The 13,262-nt window shown below is 48.4% G+C and overlaps 1 protein-coding gene across 1 annotated transcript in view; it reads right to left on the bottom strand.

Annotated features, from left to right (window-relative positions):
- The window catches only part of DDHD1 (DDHD domain containing 1), a 67,019-nt gene extending 55,622 nt beyond the window's left edge, over window positions 1-11,397 (bottom strand). Inside the window, exon 1 of the mRNA XM_066551599.1 lies at window positions 10,713-11,397. Within this exon, the coding sequence (XP_066407696.1) occupies window positions 10,713-11,397 (685 nt within the window). The remainder of the gene's footprint in view (window positions 1-10,712) is intronic.
- Window positions 11,398-13,262: the final 1,865 nt, after the last annotated feature.

Genomic DNA, 13,262 nt, shown 5'->3' with positions numbered 1-13,262 from the left:
GGTTGTTTGTTTTTTTTTTTGTTTAATAATAATCATATGAATAATATTTTGTACTCCAAACTAAGTGAATACAAGACACCTCTCTTTCAGTTTTGAAGGGCTTCAAGTTTTTCACATGGGAATTTCCACCTACAGATTGCTAAAATTTGAACCATCAAGTATTAAAGTAAATATTTTCAGGCTCTTTTTGAGAAAATTTTCCCAGAGTGGTTCCTTACAAGAGCAGTCCAGAGCACTCAACAGCAGCTCTCAAACAGAACTTGAGCCCTTCCCAGAAAGGCTCAGCCAGGAAAAACTATTTGAAATTAGAAAAATTTTCACATGAAACCTCTGCAGAACACTTGTGTTTGGGAATAAATTAATATATCTGGCTCTGGAAAGAGTCTTCATATGCAAATATAAATTATTTTTAGATGCAAAGACAATTAAGGAGGTTTAAAAAACAGAGTGAGGGCAGTTCTGTTTTCCAGCTCTGTGGGATTTTGGGGGGAACAAGGAATTGCTTTTTTTTTTTTTCTTTTTCCCATTCCCTCCTTTAAGCAGTTGCAGACTCTCAGAGCAGCCAAAGCAGCCTGAACCACAAACTGCTTTTATTTCCCATCACAAGCTGAGGGGGCAGGTTTGAACCCTGAACTACAGGAAAACCTCAAGGGAAAACCACCTGGAAGGGGAGGAGGAAGCCAGAAATGACAATTCCTGCCACCAGCAGCACAGTTTGGCTCTCAGAAACCTGAACACAGAGCCCTGCAGAAATGAGGGCATCAAATCTGGGATCACAGCACACAAAACCACATTCTGGAGCCAGGCTGGGAGAGAGCTGGGAATGTTCACCTGGAGAAGAGAAAATCCAGGGAGAGCTCAGAGCCCCTGGCAGGGGCTCCAGGAGAGCTGGAGAGGGACTGGGGACAAGGCATGGAGGGGCAGGAGCCAGGGAATGGCTTCAAACTAAAAGAGGAGAGATTAGGAGGGAATATTGGGGAGAAATGAGGGTGGGGAGGCTGCCCCTGGATCCCTGGCAGTGCCCAAGGCCAGGTTGGATGTGGCTTGGAGCTCCCTGGGACAGTGGAAGGTGTCCCTGCCATGGCAGGGCTGGAACTGGATGGGATTTAAGGTGTCTCCAACCCAAACCATCCCAAGACTCTCTGACAACCTCCAATTCTAGGAGAACTTGTTGAGAGATTGAACTAGAAACAAATTTCAACAAGTTTCAAAGTAATGGCCTTGCAAAAAGACCAGAGAATTAGAATTTAGAGAATTAGAACTGTGGAAGATGCATTGTAGTAGGACCACATGGGATGAGATGTGATAACAACATTGTGGAGCAAAAGCTAATAGGCTAAAAAACATTTATAAGGTATTGTAACCAAGAAATAAGCGAGCTTTTGACAAAACAGCTTCAAGTTTTACATCTCTTGTGTTTCACTACTCATCAAGACTAATAACAGAATAAAATCTTTTAAAACACCTCTCGGTTCCCCCATCTCTGTAAAAGCTGAGAAAATTAACAACAACCAAATTTCTAAAGGTCACCAGCTCCAAAAGCAAATGAGACTTCAGTTAATGAAGACAGGGAAGTGCATCACTGGTAATCCCATGGAATACTCTGGATGGGGTGGGGAAATAATTTCACACAAAAGATTTTTCCGTGAAATCTGTGACACTGGCAAAGAGGCTCCTAACCACAGCTCCTCTGGTTAACCCTGCACGGGGGCTGTCACTGAAAAACCCCCAGGTTTAGGCCAGAAGACTCGATGCAAACTCATGGCAGTGAAGAGCATTACAAAGGGATGGACCAGAATTGCCATCTCAGCACCCAATTTCACCAATTTTTTAGCCCTCACTTATCCACCTTCAATAAATTCATTCATGTCTTGCATACTCAGATATTTCACAAAGCTTCAACTAAACTCTTTGTTACTTTTGTTTTATGGAAGAGTTAAAGACACTGGAATTACATAATGTTGTAATTTAATTTATTTTTTTGTCAATACAGAATTCCAAGTCTATAAAATGAAGTGTTATTTATCCTTATCCCTACAATCTCAATCCCTAGGAAAGGATTTGCCTTGATTTCTTTACTGCCTTAAGTCTTACACCATATAATCTGCACCTGGCAGTGCTTCAGACTGAAAGATATCAGCATATTTAACTGGTTATACACTTCCATGGTTTATTTATAAAAGAATTTCTAAAGAAATCTGAATGGTGGAGATTTAAAGCAGATGAAAACCACTTAATTTTAATTAGTCACACGTATTTTACCACTTCTAGAGGAAATCAGTTTAAGAGATTTACTCTGCAACAAAAGATTTATTTATTTTTGCACAAATGGGTCATTTTTCCCCCCTGAAAATACAAAGAATAAAAGAATACAAGTGCTGTAATTAATGGTGTGATAAGAACATGAGTGATTTGCATTATGATAATCACCAAAATCCTCTGAATAACAAGAATTATGTTAAATAAAAACTGTAGGCAACACAGAAACTACTGCCTGCGTGTGTAGTGTATGTGTATAACCCAGCTACTCACATCTAATATAAATTGGAATAAAAACCTGGCTAATCCATCATAATGAAGTCATAACTGAGCAGAATTTGCCTTAATTTCCCTTCTAACACATCAATTCCATCATTCATTTCCTGCCACCACATTGCTGGACAGGGCATAGCCTTAAATTTCAATTTTTCACAGCTCAAAGGAGCCTTTTTCAGGACCTGCCTTGATTCAGGAGCACAAAACTGTGACAGAAGTGAGATAATTCAGAGATAAGAACTCACTGCTGGCCAAGCCCAGGCACTCCTGGCACTCTGCAGCCATCAGCCCCAAGACACTTATGATGATTTTACCCACAAATGAGATCTAAAAGATTAATAGAATATTCAGAGGCTCAGAAGTTTAAATTAAAGCTGGTGCTTTGCTCAAATTGACAACTCCCAGCTCTCCAAGCCCAAAACCAAGAAGTGAGGCAAGAAACACAAGCTTATAAAACACCACCAGGTTGAGATGTTTTGCAGTGTAGTAATTTCAGATTGCTGCTTTTTGGTGCTGTAACATTTCCTTAAATTTCATTTCCTTCTTACTACAGTGGCAAACAATTTGCAGCATGTGAGAATAATATCTGCACAAGCTGAAGGCAACTTGGAGGCTGAAAATGTGACATCTAAAAATGAAAGTTGGTTAAATAATAAAGTGCTCATACATTTACCAAGGACCTGGCCTGAAACACTTCTAGAGGTGGGGCACCCACACTTCTCTAGGCAACCTGTGGCAGTGCCTAAATAAATAAATAAATACATAAAAATATATTCCAGAATAATACCAAGGGTGCTGTTAGAGAATTTTTTAAAAGTTTGTTATCCATTCCTATTATATCAAGCCTAAAATCATGTTCTGGGTTATTTCATCAGGAACTTTAGGGACAGGACAAAGAGATAAGAGTTCAAACAGAAAGAACTGGAATTTAGGGTAGATATGTAGAAGAAAATCTTGTCTGTGAGGATGGTGATGTTGTAAAACAGCCCCAAACTAAAACTGCATTATTTCATGTTCACTACCTAACATACCACACTTAAACTTTTTCTTTTTAAAAAAAAAAAACCCTTAACACTGCACACCTTTCCGGCTCTCCTCCACTTTATTTCAGAACACAGCAGGTGACTGACTCTTAAATAAATGGAACCATTTGTTTGATGCCAGCCTGGTGACCTCCCTTTGTCCAACCACAACCACGTGTGAGCTGTCCTGCTCTGCCAGAAGGAAAAGTCCTGCAGAGGAGTTCAAGGGTGAAACCTCAGGAAGCTTCAGAGGGACACAGAGCCTGAGCTGAAAAGAGATTTCACTCACTGAGCAGTAAAAATCATCATTTTGCTGGTTCATCCAGTAACTCCCAGTTGCTCCATTGAAGCAATTTGTAAATCCCAAGTGCAAATTACATTTGAGTTTCAGTCCCACTGGCACAGGTGGGATTTTCCTTCCAGAGCAGCTCAACCTGTGAGCCTCAGTGTCTGCTCCACTGCTGGATCCCAGAGCCAGGAATTGATGTTTTTTCTCAGCTGCAAACATGGAACTGCCTCTGATTTACCAAGACTGCATGAAGTATTCCAGCAACAGCCTAAAAGTGTTTTCCCTGAATTGTTTTTAATTGCTTCACACTATGAATCCAACAATGAGCAATGAAAAGCTGCTCTGTGGGGCTGGTTCCAGTCAAACACAGAAGGAGCCCCACAAAAAGTCATCAATGTGCTCCAAGTCATCAGCTGTAAATCATCCCAAAACACAGAAACACAGAATGCTTTGGGTTGGGAGGGAAACCCAAGATCATTTTGTTCCACCCCCTGCCATGGCAGGGACACCTCCCACTGTCCCAGGGTGCCCCAGTGTCCAGCCTGGCCTGGGACACTGCCAGGGATCCAGGGGCAGCCACAGCTGCTCTGGGAAATCATCCCAGCCAGGAATTCCCAATTCCCAATCTCCCACCCATCCCTGCCCTCTGGCAGTGGGAGCCATTCCCTGTGTCCTGTCCCTCCATGCCTTGTCCCCAGTCCCTCTCCAGCTCTCCTGGAGCCCCTTCAGGCCCTGCCAGGGGCTCTGAGCTCTCCCTGGAGCCTTCTCCTCTCCAGGGGAACATTCCCAGCTCTCCCAGCCTGGCTACAGGACATAATTTTGTCAGGAAGGATTTTCCTGCTTTAAGGTAACAGTTTAATTACCATATCCACAATTGCTCTTTCCACAGACCTGATCCTGATGGTCCAAGCCAAAATCCTAAAGCTCACTTTACAGGCCATGTCAAGCAGGAAGAACTCATAAAAAACCCCCTTAGACTGCCAAAACATGAAATGGGCTGCAGTTTTAAACTTAAAATTGTATTTTTATTGAATTCTTATCCATTAAAACAGTTCCCTAAACTTCAGTCCTATTGCTCTGAAGCACTTCCACCACTGGCATTTGCTGCTGGAACCACTGAGTTTGTCCTTTATCAGCTTTTTACCCCCCAGGGCCACCTGCATTTTTTAAAAACCACAAAAGAACAACTCCTGAGCCACATGACCAACACATGAGCACCTCCCAAAAGTGAGTGTGTGCTCCCAGGCCATCCCCAAAAAGCCAGGGGGTTTTGCACAATCCCACCCTCATATACTGAGTGTGCTCTCCTGAAAACCCTGCTGTGCTCCCCAGCTCCACCAGCACACTTGGAACAAGAGGTTCCTGGAATATCTTCCAAAATAAAGAGCAGCAAGATTGTCTCAGTGCACACCTCAGACCTGCCACTAATGAACAAGATGACAGCAAAGGTTATTACGCCCTTGGATGGCTTCAACTTCTCCACCACAGGGATTCTTGTTCTGTGCTGTCCTCCTGAACTCACTTCCTCCATCTTCTCTAAGCCAACTCCAGAATTCCTTAGCCCTTCATCCCCATGTTGAAATTTTCCTTCATTTTCAACCCCTGTAGGGTCTCCCCTTCCAGAAAACCAGTAGGAATTTCACAGAAACCCAGAATGGTTTTGTTTGGGAGGGACCTTGAAGACTCCCCCCTGCCACGTCAGGGACACCTTCCACTGTCCCAGGTGGCTCCAAGCCCTGTCCAGCCTGGCCTGGGACACTTCCAGGGGCAGCCACAGCTTCTCTGGGCAACACTTTTAGTTTCTTTCATTGTAAATCTCACTGCCTGGGATCCCACTTGAACCTCGTGTTTATGTGTTCACTAATCCTGCAATTTACATTTATTATCTGTGGAGTTTCTCCTCCCCAGCCCCTCACACAGATCCCATCACACCAGTGACCTTTTCTTGAACCAATCCCTCACCCTCACTGTTTTCAACCTTACAGATTCTCTGAGAACTGCTCCTGCTTATTTTAATTTCTTGGCTCTGCTTCTTATTTTAATTTCTTGCCCTTTTGCAGATTTTTTTCCATCTAGGCCTTCTGCTCACTAACAGGCACAGTTCTCACACATCCCTGTGCTCCTCCAAGAGCTCTGGACAAGGTGTTGGTTGGTGCTTTCAGTGTTGTTTCTCCCTAAAAGAGCATCACACACACAAAAATTCACCTGTCACTGGTCCTTAATTCAACTCTGTCACCTCCAGTTCAATCCCACCCTATTCCTTTGATCTCAGCACTGCCCAACCCATTTTGAGGCATGAATGAAGTCAGAGCAGAACTCCTCATCCTTCTCATGCCACAAACATTTCCTGCTGCCACAGTTACAGCAGAAAACACCCCTCTCACCCACAGTTTGGAATCCAAATATTCCCTACACCTCTGCCTTCATCCTTGTGGACCAAATCCAGCAGGAGAAGTGCTGGACCACATCAAAGGACAAGCACAACTCCCCAAGCCATGTCCTCCCTTAGCTACTCTGCTGTAGCTGAATCATCCATTGGAAATTATTTTGGTCCCATTTAAAGGAGAAGGACAACAGATTAATTTTGATTAAATATGCTTAAATAGAACATAAAAGCTGAGCTCAGGGAAGAAACTTGACCTCAGAGACACATCCCCAGTGCTGCCACCTCAACCCTGGCCTAGTGAAAGCATCTCAAAAGTCTCAAGCTCTCTCTGCTGAGAGGCCACAAAAAAACCCCTGAAAATACACACAAACAAATGTGATTTAATACATGGAACTCTGAAAGTTATTTCATCTAGGTGTGTTAGGTCACAGGATCCCAAAGTGGTTTGGGTTGGAAAGAACCTAAAATCCCATCCCTGCCATAGCAGGGACACCTTCCACTATCCCAGGGTGCTCCAAAGCCTGTCCAGCCTGGCCTGGAACACTTCCAGGCCTTTTGGTCAGGAAGGAATTGGCCAAAAATTAAGCTACAAGATGTTTTTGAAATGATGGCACAGGAAAAACAGCACAAAAAAAGAACCCAGAAAGATTTTGAGTAGTGAAAGCAACATTTCACCTTTACAAAGTGAACTGTCAGTGTTTTATTTGCCAAAGGATTACACACCTAGAGATAAAAAAAAAGCCATAAAATTCTATTCAGGACTTCAGCCTTCAATCAAAAGGTTTTTTATAGAAAGGAAATTGTTATCAACCTAGTTCAAAGACCGTCCAACACACAAAACCCAACGTTCTAAGTGTGCTGTAAAATGACAAAAACAATGCTAAAACAAGACTAAACCAAATGAAAGTCACAAACAATGATAAATTCTTGATTTCATTCCCTTAATTTTCATCTTGATCAAGAAGACAGCTAAAATGGTTTTTTAAAGCAGCCCAAATCCAGTCTGAGCAGAAAGATCTTAATTTTAAGACCCAGTGGTCCACTCTGTATTCACAGGTATTTCCAGATTAAAGTCAGTAAAATATCTATTATATCAGTACTTCTTCACTCAGGGATAGTTCTACTAAACAAATTTGTTTTTAAATACAAAAATAGGCTTTTTACTTAATAGACTTAGCAACTGTTAGGTAGAAAAATAATATACATTACAAAAACAAAGAAAAAAATTCCAACCTTACCAAACCTTTGTCTTGGAGAGGAATAATTTAAATAAATACAGGCAACTTTACAAAGTACCCATTTCAAAAAGCCTGGAAAAAGCAAATACCTGACAGAACAAGGGTTGCATGGGACAAACCCACATGCCAGAAAACAGGAGTCACCCAAAAATTCACAGACCATGGATTTAACATACTCACAAAGGACTTTGAAAACTCCACTGACTAACTCCACAGCAAAATGGTTGCAAAGCAGCCCTCTTCAGCTGGGAGGGCTGAAAAGGGCTGGATAATTGGAGATTTAAACAGAAGACCCTTGTATAAAATATCACTCTCTTCATCTCCACAGAAAACAAAAAACAGCCCTGCTCCAAATTACTGACTTATGTGAAAGCCTACATTAATAATTTTCATCCTCTTGAACCCTTTTTACTGCTTCTACAGCACTAATTAAATAAATCCCAGAGGTCACAAGGTAAGGATGAAATTCTCAGTAATTAATCTGCTCAAATTGTAACTCAGGCTGGTATTCCTGATGTTACCAACGAATCCTGCAGCCAGCTTAAAATACAGATATAAAAATAAATATTCCAGCACATGCCAAGCTATAACCAACATTTCCCTGGTGCTGTGATGCCCCAGGAATTGCCAGCTGAGGAACCAACTGCTCAGTGTGGTGGCTGTGTGAGAGTCCAGCACATACAGGAAAAAGGGCAAAAAAACAAAGAGAAAAGCTTTTGACCTTTGCTCTGAGCTGAACTATGAATCAGCAAAACCAGCCAGTAGTTTCTGTACTCTCCAACAGGCACCTCAGCACATTTTAAGGCAGTTGTACTCATCATACCTCATGCCTGTGTGGTCAGAGAGGAGAATTCTCCTCCCTTACTCACAGCTGGTTTGACACATCCACGTCAGGGCAGCAGCCACCCTTTGGATCCAGAATGGCACACATGCTACCAAAGGGGAATAATGTGGGAATTATGGCTCCAGCAAGGCCTTCAAAGGCACAGGTAAGACTGAATCTTGAGATCTGACCTTGCTGTTTTCTCAGATCTGCATGCAGCAGTCAGGAAGAATGGGAGAAAGGCACTCACAGGGAACAGAGGCAAGGAAATGTGCAGTGAGAAAGTTAAACCAGAAGGCACCAGAAGCCCCTTGAAAGACCAAAAGTTGATCTCAGCCTTGCAAAGGACTGGACCTGCTAATAAGAAAAGGCTTGAGCACTCCCCTTAATCAGCTTTCTGAGGGCTAGAAATCATCCCCGTCATTAGTCTGCTCAGGCCCAGGAGTTTATTCCTCCCTGCCTCTGGTGCTAACCTCTGGGAATCTCTCCTTCCCAGCACCAGAAATCGTCTCTGCACAGCCCATGCTGTCATCTGAAACATCTGCTCCTCAGGCTTAATGAGACTGAATCAGCTTCCAAAATGGACAAGGCACGGTGTCAAGAAATTAAACCTTTAAGCTGCTGACGAGTGCAGCCTCTTGCTCCCATTACCAGGAGCAATCCTGCCTCACCTGACAGCTCTGCTCACTCCTTCCCCTCTCTCCAGGGGCACAGTTACAGCAGATTCCTCCTCCCCTGGCTGCCGTGCATCTTCTCTTCCCAGGAACCATGTGGCAGCTGCAGCCAGTGCCAACAGCAAGGGGCTTCAGCATGGTGACAGGGAGAAGCAGCTCCAGTTTCTGCTCAAGAAGCTGTGCCCAGGCTCCTCTAGGTCAGAATTTGTGTGGGCTGAGAGCTCTGCTCACTCCTGGGGCTCAGTGTCTGTCTGCTGGGGTGATGATTTGAAAGACAAATTGTCCCACAAGTGAACTGTATTGTCATTTATGGAGCTCCCTCCTGTGGAGAGGCTGATAAATCAAGAGGGAAGACAACAGAAAGCCCTGGTTTTCCTCTCTGAAACAGCTCTGCTGTTCCCCTGAGACCCTCACTTGAGTCTCAAGATGAGAGAAACCTGCCTGCCCCTCTGCCAAGCCCATGCCAGGACATGCTCAGCTCCTCTGCAGCTCACTCTACTCCACCACATCCCCCTTGTCCTTGAGGGAATGCAGTCGGAAAGCAAATCCTCAGGACCAGCAGGTGAGCACAGCTTGTCACCCTCAGGAAAACAGGGGTTCCCCTTGTCCAGCAAGACCCTGGAGCCCTTCCCACCAGGGGAAAACTGCAGGGAAATGGGGTCACTGCCCCCTTTCACTGCTGCTCCACAAGGACACACAAATGCAAGGGGAAGGGTGGCACAGGGGGTGTATTCCCACCTCATTTTGAAATTGAGGGGGTGAAAGAAATTTCCCTTTATTGGAAGGGTAGGAATTAAGGATTATGTGTGTATGAGATGCCTGTTGCAATTCCTCCAAGAGAAAGGAGGAGAAATCCCACTTCATGCCTCCTCCCAGAGGGCAGGTGATGAGAAAGGACATAGAAAGCACAAGATCATCATTTCCCTAGTGCAGAGGACAAGGGTCACACAGGGACAGCCCTTGCTTCCACCATTCCTCACTGAAGATGAGGGATCAAAGACACATCAGTGGGGAGGAGGGAACTGATGAACAAACTGATGAACAAACAATTGATGTTTCCACTCTGCTCCTTCTGAAGGTAAGATGTGCAGGGAGGGAACTGGGAGAGTGCTGAAGGCAAATATCCACCCTCACTCACCCTCTGCTTGGGAAAACCAGAGCATGAGAAGGTTCTCTGCCACCTTCCCTCCCACTTTCTTCCACACATGCCAAGAACAGAGCAGATGCCCAGACCTCCCTTTTCCAAGTCTCTGGTGCCAGGTGTGCGTGCCCCAGATCGTGTCCTTCATGTTTGTGCGCAGGGGGAGCTGAGAAGGGGGAAGATGCTGCTGGAATGGCTGATGAGCTTGGAACACCCTGAGAGGGGGGTACCGCTCATCCTCGGGGAGGGGGATGGCCCAGAGTCCCCTCTCTCAGGGATGCCCAAGTCTTCTCCCTCACAAGTGTCCCCGAGCCTCGGAAGGGGAATTCCCACTCCCTCCTCGCTGAGGGACCTGCTGGAGATGAGCACCGCGAGTCTTCTCTCCCTGGATAATTTACCCTAAATCCCTTATACAGGAACACACCGGCAGCGAGCGCGGCCGGGGCACCAAAGGCCACCCGGTGTGTCACCCGCTGTCCCCGCGGCGGGGTCACCCAGCGCAGGCTCCGTGCTCACGGGGGATGCCCAGAATCCCTCCTGGGGACCACGGGGCACCACGACCGCCCTCCCTCCGCCTCCCCGCGGCCGGCACGGCGGCACTCACGGTTCCAATAGACGGGGTAGCTCTCGGCGCTGGCCACGTCCACCTCGTAGAGCCCGCTCCTCACGCACACCGGCTCCACGGCCGCCGGCTCCCCCGCGCCGCCGCCGCCGCTGCCGCCCAGGGCGCGGAAGGCCAGCTCGATGCGCAGCGAGTCGTAGCCGATGAAGGGCTTCCAGGTCTTGCGGTCCTCGCGGTAGAACCAGCGCACCTCCTCGGCGCCCAGCTCCCGCACCACCTCATAGCGGGGCCGGCCGCCGCCCGGCCGCCGCCTCTCGGGCAGCGCGGTGGCCGCCAGCGAGAAGCCGCTGCCGCCGCTGTCGCTGCTGCCCAGTCCCGCGCCCTCGCCCTCGCTGCCCTCGCCGCCCGTGCCCGTCGAGTACCGCAGCGACGCGCCGGACTCGGCCGAGTCGAAGTCTCCGGCGGCGGCCTCGTCGCTGAGGCTGCGCTCCCGCGGCGGCGCCGCCGGCTCGGGGTCGCCCTCGGAGGAGGAGGTGGAGAGCGCGGCGCGGAGCGGCGGCTGCGGGCGGCGGAGCGGGCGGGCGCGGGCAGCCGCCTCCTCCTCCTCCTCCGCCGCTTCCTCCTCCTCGCCGCGGCTCGGCCGCTCGTAGCCGCCGCTGCCGAAGCCGCCGGCTTGGCCGGGCAGGTGCCGAGTGCCCTGCGGCGAGCCGGGCTCGGGGTAATCCATGCCGCAGCGCGCCCTGCCCGGCAGGGCCGCCTGGCCTCGCCTCGCCCCGCCCGCCCCCGCTCCCGCCCCGGCTCCGCCCCGCTCCGCTCCCGCTCCGCGCCCCGGCCCGGCCGCGCTGCCGCAGCCGCCGCCGGCTCCGAGCGGGCGGGGGCGGTGCCGCCTCGTCACGCGCGGCGCGACGCGGGCGGGGGCGGAGCGGCGGCGAGGCGGGCACGGAACGGAACGGAACGAACGGAACGGGGACACGGCGGGGACAGCGGGAGTAGGGGACGCTGTGCGGGACACTGAGAGTGACACGGACAGCAGGGGACACAGAGCGTGTGGGACACAGTGTGGGACACTGCGAGTGTGTGACACGGACAGCGGGTGACACTGAGAGTGTGGGACACAGTGTGGGACACTGAGAGCATGTGACACAAACCGTGTGACATGGACAGTATGTGACACTGAGTGTGGGACACGGACAGCGAGTGACACAAAGAATGTGGGACAATGTGAGTGTGACGTAGTGTGTGGGACACAGTGTGGGACAGTGAGAGTGTGTGACACAGACTAGGTGACATGAAGACTGTGGAACATAGTGTGGGACAATGTGAGTGGGACATAGTGTGTGACACTGAGAGTGTGTGACACAGTGTGACACTGAAATTGTGACACTGAGAGTGTGTGACACAGTGTGACACTGAGAGTGTGACACTGAGTGTGTGACATGGACACATGGCAGGGACACCGAGAGTGTCAGTGAGTGTGGCACACTGAGACCATGTGACACAGAGCGTAACAGTGAGTGTGTGACATGGCACGTGACACTGTGAGTGAGATATAGCGTGTGACACTGAGAATATTGGATGTAGTGTGTGACACTGAGAGTGTGACATGGAGTGTGACACTGTGAGTGTGTGACAGAGACAGCATGTGACACCAAGTGTGACACAGCATATGACACTGACTGTGTGACACAGCACGTGACACTGTATGTGACAGAGACAGTGTGACACTGGGAGTGCGTGGCACACACTGCAGGTGACACCAAGTGTGTGTGAGGTAGCATGTAAAACAGTGAGTGTGACAGAGACAGTGTGTGACACTGAGAGTGTGACAGTGACACTGAGTGTGTGACATAGCATGTAACAAAAAGTGTGACAGCATGTGACAGCGTGGGGCATTGTGTGTGACAGAGATGCCATGTGACATAGCATGTAACATGGGGAGTGTGTGACACTGTGTGTGACAGTGTGGCACGGAGTGTGACACTGTGTGACACCCACAAACCAATGTGTAACACTGAGTGTGTGACATCTTCAGACACAGAACGTCACACCCTGTGTGTGACATAGCGTGTGACGGACACTGTGACGTGCTCAAAGAGTGTAAAACTGTGTGTGACACCCTCAGACACAGCCCGGGTCCCTGTCCCTGTGTGACACCCTCAGACACAGCCTGTGTCCCTGTCCCTGTGTGACATCCCACAGCCCCATGGGCGATTGAGGAGGGGGGACGAGACACCCCCAAAACTCATCCTGCTGCCTTGTGGGGCTCCTGATACCCCTGAAACTCATCCTGCTGCCTTTTGGGGTTCCTGGTACTCCCCAAACTCATCCTGCTGCCTTTTGGGGTTCCTGGTACTCCCCAAACTCATCCTGCTGCCTCGTGGGGTTCCTGGTACTCCCCAAACTCATCCTGCTGCCTTTTGGGGTTCCTGGTACCCCAGCACTCCTCCTGCTGCCACCCTGCCCAGGAGCACGGGGTCAACAACCTGCAGTCACCCTGGTGGGAGAGAAACCCCACTCCTCCAAATTCTCACCATGCCCCCCAAAACTGAAGAAGGTGGGGTTCACCTGTGCTTGTTTGTGTGTGTGAGAGAG

The sequence above is a fragment of the Molothrus aeneus genome, chromosome 6 (assembly GCF_037042795.1).
Source record: "Molothrus aeneus isolate 106 chromosome 6, BPBGC_Maene_1.0, whole genome shotgun sequence".
NCBI classification, from domain to species: Eukaryota; Metazoa; Chordata; class Aves; order Passeriformes; family Icteridae; genus Molothrus; species Molothrus aeneus.
Note: the sequence above shows the minus strand (reverse complement) of the source record. Positions and strands in the feature narration are given on the sequence as shown.